The following is a 13,997-nucleotide window of genomic DNA, read 5'->3' on the forward strand; positions in this document are numbered from 1 at the left end:
GCCCACAGGGTAGCCAGTGAAGAAGTGAGCTTGGTTGCTTGGCCTGTCTGAGGAATACGAAGCGGTTCTCTGCAGCGCCTGGAGGGGTTGGGCCGGGTCGTCTGCAGAGCGCGTGGCCTTCGGGAGATGGCCGGAGGACTCCTGGGCCGGAGGCAGGACTTGAGACCCGTCCCACAGCAGCAGGAAGCCTTTGGGGTCTCCATAAAGGCCTGGGGACAGCAAGATCAGATTTACGTTTTAAACTTTCTTCCTTTAGGTGGTGTTTGCTGTTGGGTGAACCTCTTGTGATAACCACATGCCAGATAAGCTCAGGTAGTTTTCCTTTTCTTTTTCTCTTCTTACAGTGGCACCCTTTTAAACATGATTTTTCTTTTTTCAGGAAGAAGAGTTGAGGAAAAGTGGAGAAGCGAAGTACTTCCACCTCAATGATGATCTCCATGTTCTGATTGAAGTGTTTGCCCCGCCAGCAGAAGCCTATGCCCGCATGGGACATGCTCTGGAGGAAATCAAAAAGTTCCTCATTCCGGTCAGTACAGTTTTTCTTGATAGTTAATTTGTACTTTAAAGTCCTCCCTTTGTTTTAATCCTTGACAGTTCTTATCAGTAATTGTTATTTGCATAGCGCTTTGCCTGTTACAGTGTCCCTGTGAATTACTTGGCATCATTCCCTCTTTACCTGTGAGGCCAGGGATTTGTAAAGAGATTGGGTAATACTGCAAGAAAGTTGAAGAGCACAGTCACTGGTGTGCCTTTGGGGTCTCAGGCCCTGAGCCTTGCTGTGACACTCAGTCACTTCACAAATTCGTTGCTCTCGAGCGTGAGCTCGTTGGTGCGGTCCACGTGCCGAGCGCTGTGCTCAGTGTTGGTGTGTCGCGTGAGTAAGCGCAGCCCCACAGGAGGCTTTTGAGGTTTAGGGGAGCGGAAGCACGTGGTTTCTGTGCAGCGTGAGGAGTGCTTGATGGTGCCGGAGCGCGGGCACAGAGGAAGGCACTGTGTGGGTGTTTATGTTTTTGTTAGCAGTTGATGGTCTTTTTTAATCCTTTTCAGACACGCTGACATTGCCGAGAATGTGATAATTTGAAGAGAATTTGTCCCTATTTCCATTACAAAAGTTAATTTCGGTCTTTTGTATAATTTGCATGTTCTAGATTTAAAAAACAAAAACTTGAACACATTGGTTCTTCAGACAGTTTATTTTAGAGAAACTGTCACATCTGCCAAACAGCTGTCTGGGATAAGACTGTGTTCAGCGATTCCCAGTGGTGTAGCAGATTGACTTACCTACTGTAGCATGTGTCATGATTATGTTATCTGTGAGGAAGACTCATATTTATAGGGAAAGGACGTTTTAAATCACGATTGTCTTGGAAAAGCCAGGGCATAAGACCGTATTAAGTGTTTTAACTTGGGAGCTTAACAGAGTTTTCAGTAGTTCCCTCAAGCCAGTGTGATGATCCTATTATTCATTTAGTTTAAAAACAGAGCTTTTGAGTGCTATCTATTTGATAGACACATGTGGACTAATAAAAGACATGGCCCCTGCCCTTATGGAGTTTATATAATGGGAGAGACAGGTAAGAATCAGATATTTATATAAATGACTTTAAAATTGTAACTCTGACAAGACCAAGGAGAGATTTAATGTCCTTGTGGTCATTCATTGAGGACGAGGGAGTGCCAGCTTAGCCAAGTCGGACAGACTCTGTTCTCCAAAGGTAGCAGCAGCCGTCCTCCCACCCCATCACTTCTCACTCTTACACCAAGAGGTAGGCTCCAACTTCTTTCACCTTGAATCTGAGCTGGCCAGAAAACTCTTTGCCTGACCCAAGGTCGCAAAGAATTTCTGCTGTGTTTTCTTCTTAATGTTTTATGGTATTAGCTCTTGCATTGAACTCTGTGATCCACTTGAAGTTACTTTTTGTGTATGGTGTTAGATTAGGATCTAAATATATCTTTTTCTATGTGGATATCCAGTTGTCCCAGCACCATATGTTAAAGACAATTCTGTCCCTATTGAATTGCCTTGGCACCATTGTTGAAGATTAACCGAATATAAATGTATGAATTTATTTCAGAATTCTCAGTTCTGTTCCATTGATTTATATACCTGTCCTTATGCCAGTACCATACTCTTAATTACTTCAGCCTTATAGCAAATTTTGAAATCCAGGTTGTGTAAGTTCTGCAACTTTGTTCTTCTTTTTCAAAATTGTTTTGGGTATTCTGGCTCCTTTGCATTTTTATGTATATTTTACATTCAGCTTGTCAATTTCTACCAAAAAAAAAAAAAAAAACAACCTTGCTAGGCTTTTGATAGTGCGTTGAACTTATAAGTCAGTTTGGGGGTAATTTTCCGTCCTAACAATATTGCACCTTCTTGTCCATGAACACGAAATGTCTCTCCATTTTTTAAAGAGATATTAAAATTTTTTCTCAGCAGTGTTTTATAGTTTTCAGGATACCGGGCTTGCATTTCTTTTGTTAAATTTATTTCTAAGTATTATATACTTTTTGATGTTATTGTGAACGGAATTGTTTTTTTTTTAATTTCATTTTCAGGTGGTTACTTGTGTATAGAAATGCAGTTGATCTTGTTTGTACCTTGTGACTTTGCTGAATGTGTTTATTGGTTTCAGTGTGTGTGTGTTTAATGGGATTATCAGGATTTTCTACATACAGAATCATGTGATCTGTGAATAAAGAAAGCTTTACTTCTTCCTTTCATATCTGATGCCTTTAATTTTTTATTTAATTTTATTTTCTTCCTTATTACACTGACTAGAACTTTCAGTGCATTGTTGAGTAGCAGTGAGGATAGACACCCTTTCCTAGTTTTCAGTCTTTTACCGTGAAGTGTGATGTTAACTGTGGGGTTTCTTTTGCTGCCCTTTATCATGTTGAAGAAGTTCTCTTCTGTGCCTGGTGGTAAGAGGTTTGGTTTTGTTGGTTTGTTTTAGTCACAAATGGGTGTTGGGCTGTGCTAACTGCTCTTCAGTCCATTGAGCCCCTCACGTGGCTTTTCTTCTTCATTCTGTTAATAACGGCGTATTGCATTTGTGATTTCAGATGTCAGGCCAGCTTTGCAGTCCCAGGTGAAACTCTACTTGGTCGTGATATGTAATCCCTTTTATATGTTGCTGGAAACATATAAAAAACCCTAATAGTTTAATGATTATTACATCTATAATCATGAGGGATATTGGCTTGTAGTACAGTATTTTTATAGACGTTTCTATTAAAGCACACATCTGGCATTTCTGGTGCTCTTTGTTTCTTTATGCGGATAGAGTTGACATATGGTGTTACTTGTTTTCAGCCTGAAGGACTTCCTTTAGTCTTTTTTGTAACATAGGTCTGCTAGCAAAAACAGTTTTTTTCTCGGCGTGTCTTTATTCCACCTGTATCCTGAAGCTTAGTTTACAAACGTACCTCTTTTTATTGCGCTTCACTTTATTGTGCATCAGAGATACTGTGTTTGTTTTGTTGTTGTTTTTTTTAACAAATTGAAGGTTTGTGGCAACCCTGTGTCAGGCAAGTCTGTTGGCATCATTTTTCCAATAGCATTTGTTCACGTCATGTCTCTGTGCCACGTTTTGGTAATTCTCACAGTATCTCAAATGTTTTTACTAATTTTATATCTGTTATGGTGATCAGTGATCAGTGATCTTTGATGTTACTACTGTAACTCAACTGAAGGCTCAAATAATGGTTAGATCTTTTAGCAGTATTTTTTAATTAAGGTGAGTACTTTTTTTTTTAAGACATAATGGTATTGCACACTAATAGACTACAGTGTAGTGTTAACCATAACTTTTATATGCACTGGGAAACTAAAAAATTCGTATAACTGGCTTTCTTTCAATATTTGCCTTATTGCGGTGGTCCGGAACCAAATCTGCAATACCTCCAAAGTATACCTGTGTATAATTCTTGGTCGATGGTTTTTTCTTTTATGTGGTAGGAGGCCATTCTTCTGTTTTCTGGCCTCTACTGTTTTTGATGTGAAGAGTCATTAATTGTTTTGTCGTTTTGTGTGTAATCTGTTGTTTTTCTCTTGCTGTTGCTCAGACCTTCTCTTTATCTTTGATTTTCCACTATTTGACTGTGGCGTACATGTTTATCTCAAGCGAATACGTGAATATGTGGGCTTGTGTTTTTCTTCAAATGTGTGGGTAGTTTTCAACCATTGTTTCTTTAAAATTTCTCTGCCTTTCTCTTCCTCCTCCACCACCCCCAACCCCTGGATTCCCATTATATGTATGTTGGTACATTTGATGGTGCCCCACGGATCTCTGAGACTCATTTTTCTTCATCCATTTTTCTCTGTGTTTTTCAGACTGAATACTTTTAATTAACTTCAAGTTCACTGATTCATTCTTCTGCCATCTTAAATCTGCTGTTGAGCTCCTCTGATTAACTTTACATTGTAGTTATTGTGGGTTTTTTTAACCTCTTTTTTTTTGCTGGTCCAGATTTGGGCCCTCTCCTAGGCAGTTTCTTCCTGCCCTGGGTATAGGTGACGTTTTCCTGTTTCTGCGCATGTCTCTTAGGTTTTTGTTGAGAACACCACATTTTAAGTAATGTATTGTAGTAAATCGGATTCTGATTCACTTTATTCCCAGAGGGTTATTGTTGCAGGTTTTTTTTTTTTTCTTTAATAATTTAGTTGGACTAAATCTGCAAAGTCTGTCTCCTTCATGGTTTAAAGTTTTGTTAATTGTTTTCCTTCTCACTTTTATTTTGAAGCCTGGCCTGCTAGGATTTTTCTCTGGGTCAGCATTGCTGAGAGATCAGCCAGTGATTGGTCAGAGGGTGTGCTCAAACACCTGTGTCAGTAAGGTTCCCCCGTCTGCTGATGGAACTGGGTGTGCACTGGGGAGCATATCCAAAGGCTACTCAGTTTTCCAGTCTGCCCTGGCTTCTCCTTTCTGCCAGGAATCCTTGTGTCTCCTTTGTACATACACAGACGCACTGTCAGGCGAGGAGGTGCGGGGCACTTTAGCTTTCTCCCGTTCTCTGCTGTGCGTGTGCGTAGCCCTCCATTCAGCCGGAGACGTGCAGAGAGCTTATCGAGCCTCTCCCTGGCTGTTACATTTCTGGCTAATTGGCCAGTCTGTTTGTTGCTTGCCCCACCCAGAACGTGATTATTCGGCTTGCTGATTGACTGGGCTTCTCTATTCATTTGCTATCAGAATTGCTACTGATGTTGACAGCGCTGCCGGGCATGGAGTCATTTCACACTTTCTTCAGAATCAGGTGAACATCCGTCACTGGTTTTCACGGCTTTCCCCATCCTAGTGGAACTTCTGCGTCATCTGGGCTGGGGAGGAGGGGTGGGAGCACAAGATTGCCACAGACTCCCACTCTCCTTTCCAGAGTCCTGAAGCGGTCGTTTTTAACTGTTTGGTCAGCTTTTATTGTTGCTTTTTATGGAAAGGCTTTGCTGAGCTCCTTGCTTAGTTATCCTGAAAGTCCTGTGCTCTCTCATAACCTTTCATTTTTTTTTTTTTTAAACTTAGGTTGTTTTGGATCTCTATCCGTACGAGCATATGTAAAGTTTCACTTCATCCTTTTTCGTGTCTGCATAATATTTCATTATATGCGTGTTCCAGAATTTAATTAGTCTTCAAATAATGGACACTTACTTCTTATAGATTATAATTCAAACAGTGATCCCAGGATTAACCTTGGACATAAATATTAGCATATTTGGGCAAATATGTCTGAAGAGTACATCTCTGGCTAGTTAGAGAACCCACTGAATTTTTAATAAATTACTTTTAATGATTTTATTTTAAGACTTTTTTCCTATTCTCCAGGCTAACACATTTAGATAGATCCTAAACTTACTGGCTAGAGAAATCCCATTTACACACATTTAATTAGAATTCTAATCAATTTTCTACTCTTCACAATTGGTGACAGTGTTGGTGTTAATGTTATAATAGGTTCACTTTTCAGGCGGGGAGTTGAAGTGATGATTTACTAGTGACTAGTTTAAAATGTAAAATTGTAAAAATAATTTAATCTATAAGCTACCATATGTGATTTGGTTTCCCTGCTGATCTAAAAACATTATTTCAAAGACCAATAAAATTGTAACTACAGTGTGTATGTCAATAGTGTCTATGTGACATCAGAAGAAACAGTTACCTCACATTTAAAGAAGTTGTCTAAAATCACGTAGCTGGTCAGCCCGATTGGTAGATTCAGGCTTAACCTCAGATGCGATTGACTCAGATTCCGTTTTTTTGCTTTTTGGGGTTTTTTTTCCCCCTCCTAACTACACTATCTGCTGTAATGTACTCTTACACAGATGATGTTTAAAATAGGCTTTAATTCTAGTTTTCGTGGCACCATTGTAAATCACCTAACTTTACTTAGAGCAATGCTTTTCTTTTTTTTATTTTTCTTTTTAAATTTTTAATTGTATTTTTGAATAGGGCCTCAGTTATCTTCTTTTCCCATGAATCAATTTTTAACCACATACAATTTTATGTCCTGCCTCCTAACACTTTTCAACAGGGCCAATATTCAGCATTTAGGTAGCACATTTTATTTAGAATGTGCTTTAAAAATAACTTATTAATCACACGTTTTTAGTAAAATGGTAAGGAGCATACTGTTAGTAGGCAGAACCCACCACGGATTCAGAGGTTATCTGCCAGGAGCCTGCCAAGGGCCAGCTGTGATGACACACCCTTCTCTGTAATGTGTGGGGCCTTCCTTCCCACTTCTGTATCCATATCTTTAACTTCTGAATTTCTAGTTCCTGTGTCTGATTGCTCTACAACAGCTCAATTTTTGTGTGCTATAGACCATTGCAGACTCGACCTGTACAAAGTTGATTAAATCATGATGTCACTTTGTTACTCTCCTTATCTTCCAGAAACCAGTCAAACTTCTTGACTTTGCTCATATACCCCCATATCCAATATTTTACCATTTCTAATAAAATTAGGCATTATAAATAACTCCATATCTACCTGTCACCATCCTTCCTGCCACTTCCCTACTCCAGGCCATCTTTACCACGTACTGGGATTACTTAAGTGCTTCCATCTGGTGTTTCTGCCTCCAGTGTGTTGTTTTTTCCTTTTAATATCTTTATTGAGATATAAATCACACGGCATAAAATTCACTCATATAAAGTATACAGTTCAGTGCCTTTTAGTATATCCGCAGAGTTCTGCAGCTGTCCCCCTAATCTCAGCTGGGCCATTTGTATTACCTCCCAAAATGAACCTTGTAACCAACAGCCGTCACTCCCCATTCTTCTCCCACCTTCGGCAACCACTAATTAGTTTTTGTTCTTTTTACACAGCTTTTATGGAGATGTAATTCAGATACCATACAGTTTACCCATAAGGTATACAGTTCACTGGATTATTGTATAGTCACAGTTTTGTAACCATGACTACCAACTGGTTTAGATTTTTATCATCCCCCAAAGGAACTCCATAGCCATTAGCAGTCCCTCCCACTTGGCTCGCCTCCCTTCTCACGCTCCTCTGTCTTACATCGCCACTAATTTCTCTCTCTAGATTTCCCTGGGTTTTTTTGACATTTCATATAAAACACGTACAGTATGTGTAGTCTTTTGCCCTGACTTCTTTCACTTAACATACTGTTATCAAGGTTCATTCAAGTTGCTTTTTATTGCTGGATAATATTCCATTTTACAATATACCACATTTTATATGTCCACTCATCAGTTGAGGACTTTGGGGTTGTTTCTACTTTGGGGCTATTATGAATAATGCTGCTGTAAACATTCATGCACACATTTTTGCATGAATATATGTTTTCATTTTCTTGGGTATTACCTAGGAATGGATTTGCCAGGTCATATGGCAAATGCTCTTTGTTCAGCATTTTTGAGGAGCTACTACGTGGTTTTCCGAAGTGGCTGGACCATTTTACATTGCCACCAGAAAGTTGTAAGGGTTTCAATATCTCTGCAATCTTACCAACACTTGATATTGCTTATCTCTTTGATTACTGCTATGCTAGGGAGTATGTTCGTGGTATTTCATTGTGGTTTTTGTTTGCATTTCCATAATAATTAATAATGTCGAGCTTCTTTTCTTGGGCTTACTTTCTGTTTTTCTTAGAGAGAAATGCCTATTCAAATCCTTCATCCTTTCAAAATTAGGTTGTGTGTCCTTTTACTATTGAGCTGTGAGAGTTCTTCATGTATTATGAATACAAGTTGCTTATCAGGTAATAGGATTTCAAAATATTTTCTTCTATTTTGTGGGCTGTATTTTCACTTTTTTGATGGTATTTTTGTGGCACAATAGTTTTAAACTTTAACTTGGTCCAATTTGACTGTTTTTTCATTTGTGCTTTTGGTATCTTAGCTAAGAAATCATTATGTACTATAGGATCATGAAGATTTACTTTCACGTTTTCTTTCAAGAGTTTTACAGTTTTAGCTCTTACATTTAGGTCTCTGATCCATTTTGATATAATTTTTGTGTATGGCAGAAAGTAAAGGGCCCATCTTATTTTTTTGATGGGGATATTTATTTGTTACAGCACCATTTGTTAGAGACTATTTGAAAATCAATTGACTATAATGGATAACTGGGCTCTCAATTCTATTTCATTGATCTCTGTGTCTACCTTTTAAGGCAGTACCATACATTCTCCATTACTATAGCTTTATAGTAAGTTTTGAAATGAGTTCATACCAGTCTTCCAACTTTGTTCTTCTTTCTTTAGATAGTTCTGGCTAAACTAGGCTCTCCGTAACTACTAGTTGATTGAGTTGTAAATAATAATGCCCATATATCAGTTACGTGCCATTTTAATTTTATTATAAATATTTCACTTGGAAAGTATGCACAGCAGAAGGAGATATGGCTGACTGTAGAAAATTCTAGTTTAGGGGGAGAATACTGTTTGTTTTTTTTCTTTTTACAACAATTTATTGGTAAATTTTCATTTCAACAAACTCAAGTCTTCTTTTAGGAATTTAATTATTTTCCTTACCTTTTTTTTTTCCTTTTAAAAATTATTTGCTTCTGGTCCTGAATTCTTTGTTATCTTCTGTCTTTTGTGTAGGACTATAATGATGAAATCAGGCAAGCACAGCTCCAGGAATTGACATATTTGAATGGTGGTTCAGAAAACGCAGATGTGCCAGTTGTTCGAGGGAAACCTACCTTGCGTACAAGAGGTGTACCAACCCCAGCAATAACCAGGTAGGTGTGATTAATTGACTCACCTTTTTGTTGTTAGAATAGGGTACCATGGCAACAGTTTTAATGTTTCCTTTTTTAACGGGCAGGCGACTTTACCGGTGTATTGGTACAAAGCCTATAGGAATACATTCAGGCAATATATGGTGTCGTATTAAGAGGATTCACTGTGGACCGAGGTATTCCTGGGCTTAAATATAACCTGTACCACTTACTAGCTAATGACTGTAGATCAGTTTATTTAATCACCCTCGCGTTATTAATCCCCTAATTCTTGGAATGTAAGTCGTAGCTTTGATGCACAAATGGAGATAGTGGAAGCTTGTGTTTTCCCAGTGAGCGCAGACAGTACCAGGCTAGTTCATTGCCGCACCTCCAGTGTTGAGCAGTGTCAGGTGCCGGGTGAGTGTCCCGATGCTTGTTGTCCTTTCGTGCCGTGTAAATGCTCTGTGGTATCTGAAACTCCAAAGCTTGTCCAGGCACACCGAATTTTTATTTCTGTCTCGGAGTCATGACTGCTTTTATCATGAAAAATATGTTAATGAATTCGTAAGTCAGTTGAAGCAAACTATAAATTGAGACGTGACTCTCAAACTTATTTGAAAATTATTTTTAACTTTTGCATTTTTGCCCCCAGAAGAACTCAGTGGAAGTTAGTAACACAGACTTTTTTTCACTGGTGACTGTATATATTTTTTCAGGTAGAGTTTTGCATGAAATAATTTAAAATAGGTTTCTTCCACTTATCCAAGTTCCTCTGGAGGAATAAAAAGCGAGTCCCCCTGCTGAGTGCCAATCGACACGCTGTCAGAGCAGTTGCAGACAGGTGTCATTGCAATGTAAAAGGAACACAGATCTGGGCATGGTACCAGGTGGGTTTTCTCTGTAAAAAACAGGCTAATAATAATAGGATTGCTGATGATGATTTAATGAAATAATTTATGTAGCTGTTCAGTAAACGGTAAATCTCTATCATTTCCATTTCTCCTGTTAAATAATTTACTTGCAATCATAGGAAATTACATATTTGCTATATTCGTTTCCAGTGGCTGTTAAAATGAATTACCACAAATTTGGTGGCTTTAAGCAATAGAAATTGGTCATAGCTCTGGAGGCTAGATGTCTGAAATCAGCTTTACTAGGCTAAAATCAAGGTACTGACCGCTCTCCCCCTGGAGGCTGTAGGGGGGAATCGTCGTGGTGACCCTCCCAGCTTCTGGTGCCTGTAGGCGGTCCTTGACTTGAGGCCATCGCACTCTGCTCTCTCTCCTTCTTAGCGCTGCCTTCTCGCATCTCCAGTTGCCTCCCTCACATAGGGATACATGGGATTGTATTTAGAGTCCACCTGGGTGATCCAGGGTAGTGTTTCCATCTCAGGATTCTCGACCTAATGTCACATCTGCAAAGGCCCTTTTCTCTAAATCAGGCAACATTCACAGAATGAATATCCCTTGGATAGAGAATATAGATAATAGAGCACGTGCAGTGCCATCATTTAGGGGATGCCCTGTTCCTTAGACCAGGTCTTCCATTTTTACTGAAGATAATTTCTAATCTAGTTGTCTCATTTTCAGTTAAGTTGAAAATGTTGTGTTGTGAATCGACAAGGAAAGCAGAAACTTTATGTTTTGAGGGAGTGTAGTATCTGGAGAGATACCTCCATCTGCCCAGATGAAAAATTATTCCTCTTGGTGACAGCCTATACCCTGCTTGCCATTTTAAGCTTTTCCGTTGCCTTGGTAGTGGGTATTTTGGGATGGAAATACCGTTCAGGTCACACTTCAGACCCAGTGGTTCGCTTGTGGAGCAATGGCTGGTTCGTGCTGATCCAGCACCTGACGCGGAGCACTTCCGCTCCCCACGTGCCAAGGAGCCAGGCACCGCCTTCTTCCCTCCATGTGATTGTGGGCTTGCATGGCACCAGATCGTTCAAATACTCTGTTTTCTACAGTGTGAAATTCATGTTCCTCTAAGAGGCATTCAGTTGCCCTTCTGTTCTTTTTCTTAAGACCTCTCTCCCAGTTGGTCTTTGTTCATTACTTTGCCAGGTTTCCTGCTTTAGCACCTGCCTCCCCCCGACACCGCCACGGGGTTAAAGGGTGTGCTCTGCCCTTCCAAACCTTTGCTCACACTGCTCCTGTGTCTGCAAGTCTGTGGTTCCGCTCTCTAACTCTCTCACCTGTTTAAGTCCTACTTGTCTTTACATCCCGAACTGAAACTTACTTTAACAGACACTCACATTGTGCCTACTACTGACTGAGTGCTTTCCGAGCACATCACAGATATTAACTAGGTTAAGCCTCATAACAGCCCTGTGAGGCGGGCACTGTTTTGCTAAAGTCACCATTTCACCGATGAGGAAACCAAGGCCAGAGGAGTCAGTTACTTGCTCCAGTCACTCAGCTGGGGATTTTTAGAGCCTGGCTGGAATGCAGGCAGTCTGGTTCCAGAAACCATGCCTCTCCCTCTCTTTGATCCTTCCCTTCTGTTTTTATCCAGAATCTTTTTTTTTTTTTTCTTCCACTCATTCTCCTCTTGCAGTTTTTCCATAGAACTTTCATTCTGTCACTTTTCTTATATTACAGCACAATTAATACAAACTACGATGAAAAGACATATTTTTGCTACTTTTTCTCATCAGATCACATATAGTAACTTGCTAAGTTAATGTCCGTCTACCAGAAGAAAAATAAATTAATATGGAAAATAATTAGGATAGAAATTTACAAAAATCCTAAGGGTGAGATTAATACACAAAAAGGTACATGTTATTTTGTAGGGTTGGCAAAATTGGTCTTCAGATTATGCTTTGAGCTTTCTAGTGGCCAAAGCGGAGGAAAATATGGTTTTAGAATTCACAGCATCTAAATGGCTAAAAATAGTCATAAAACAAAAGGCAAATGCACTTATTGCAGCCTAGCGCTTTCTAGTCCTGGGACCACTGGACGGTCATAGGTAGATCCTCGCTACACTCAGTCCCTCAGTAGGTCATTTTGATTTTAGCTCTGAAATAAGCCTTAAACCTATTTTTCTTTGATCACCTTTTCCACCCTGCACTCCAGCCAGACTGGTCTCCCTTCTGTTCCTTGAACAGGCCGAGCTCGTTCCTTTCCCTGTCCTTTGCCTTCACTCCTCCTCCTGGGAAGGCCTGTCTGCAGTTGCCTGCCTGCCCCTCAGCATCCTGTTCTCAACACACACAGGCACCATGTCAGAGAAGCCTTTGCTGGTTGCCTTGTTTGAAGTGGCCGCCCCCATAACCCAGAAGCCGGCCCACAGCACCCTTCTTGGTTACATGGTGGCACTTATCAAACTGAATTTACCTTTCTGACTTGTTCACTTTTTCATTGGTTACCCCTCAGTATTACGTAAAACCTTAAGGGCACTTGTGTCCCTAATGTTTGGCTTATAGGAATCACTCAGTAAATACATGTTGAGTGAATACAATACAGTCGCAAATTCTTTAGACTCTTCTGATCAAGTGTTGACCATTTACAACATTTTTTGTTAGTGTAGTTCTTGTCTGTCACGTGACTAGATTACCAGGGGATTAGCTTTTCGGGAATGGTCACATGGACAGCACCACTTTAGAATTTCACAGCAGAACAGGTCATTACTGGAATCTTCATGAGTGTTCCCCACTGGTATCACTTCAGGGTAGCTTTCTGCTGAAGGATGTAAATGATCTAAAAGTAAATCCTGCAGAAGGCAGAAATAAGTATTTTAATAAAACCTTTTCATTCAGTTTCAAATGAGAGGACTAAACTTACTCCTTTTTAACTTAGGAGATAAGGAAGTTTCTTTACTTCCGTTCTGCCCTGTGCAGCCCTGTGGTACGTCACCTCCCTAACTCCCCACGCGGACCCCAGCAGAGAACACATCAGGGAAGATTAGGACTGACGCCACTCCAGGCAAACTCTCTGTTTAGCTCTCTGGTTTTTCCCCGTAGGGTCTCCACCGCATATACTGCCTGCTGCCCTGGTCGTCTGGGCTGGACAGTTTTGAGACCTCAAGGATGCTCCCTTCCTTTCCCCTCTTCAGAACAGCTGGCTAGTTCTGTCTTGCTTCTCCACTGGCCTTGTCTGGCCCATCTGGCCCTTTCCCCAAGTAGCAGGCAGTGTTCTCTCCCTGCATGTGTTACCAGAAAGAGCAGGAAGAAAAAGTGAACAAAGCAGATGAAGCCTGTCTTTCTGAGTAGTAAGTACGCATTCACCAGCATTGGGTGCCGAACATGGTGGTTTTGTTTCAACCTAGGACATGAGGCTGACCCATTCACGCAGCTTTTATCAGCTTTCATCAGATGGGGACAATTTTCAGCTACAGTTCCTTTAAAGAGTTTGCCTTCCCCTTATCTCTTCTTTTCTTGGACTGCAACCCCATGTTAGATCTTACGATTGCACTTCCCAGACTGTATGCCAGGGTGCTGGGATGCTGCCTCACACTCACAGGGCTGCCGTGGAGAGTTTCAATTTTCGTGGGACCACTGCAGTGGCCGGCAGCTTCCAGACACTGCATGAGCTATCAGCTTAAGTTAATCATTTATTGTTTTAACACTAGGTCACGCCCCACTGATTTCAGCGACGTCATATCTTCGTAAAACCGGCATCTCAGCCGCTGCTGTGATACATATTAGGTAGCCACAGTTGCTTTGCCTGTTGGGCAGAGCACGTGACTTCCCCAAACCAGGGGATCAACTGGGACTCGGTCACTCTCATTTTCTCATCCACACAGATTTTCACATGGTACCTATTCTCTTTTTAAAACGGATTATGCATAGTATCATAGACGCTAAAG

At 40.4% G+C, this 13,997-nt stretch overlaps 1 protein-coding gene across 1 annotated transcript in view; it reads left to right on the plus strand.

Annotated features, from left to right (window-relative positions):
• Window positions 1-13,997, plus strand: part of KHDRBS3 (KH RNA binding domain containing, signal transduction associated 3) — a 155,576-nt gene that overhangs the window by 79,123 nt on the left and 62,456 nt on the right. Inside the window, exons 4-5 of the mRNA XM_065895464.1 lie at window positions 380-526; window positions 9,070-9,209. Coding sequence (XP_065751536.1) covers window positions 380-526; window positions 9,070-9,209 — 287 coding nt within the window. The remainder of the gene's footprint in view (window positions 1-379; window positions 527-9,069; window positions 9,210-13,997) is intronic.

The sequence above is a fragment of the Phocoena phocoena genome, chromosome 17, assembly GCF_963924675.1.
Source record: "Phocoena phocoena chromosome 17, mPhoPho1.1, whole genome shotgun sequence".
Taxonomy (NCBI): domain Eukaryota; kingdom Metazoa; phylum Chordata; class Mammalia; order Artiodactyla; family Phocoenidae; genus Phocoena; species Phocoena phocoena.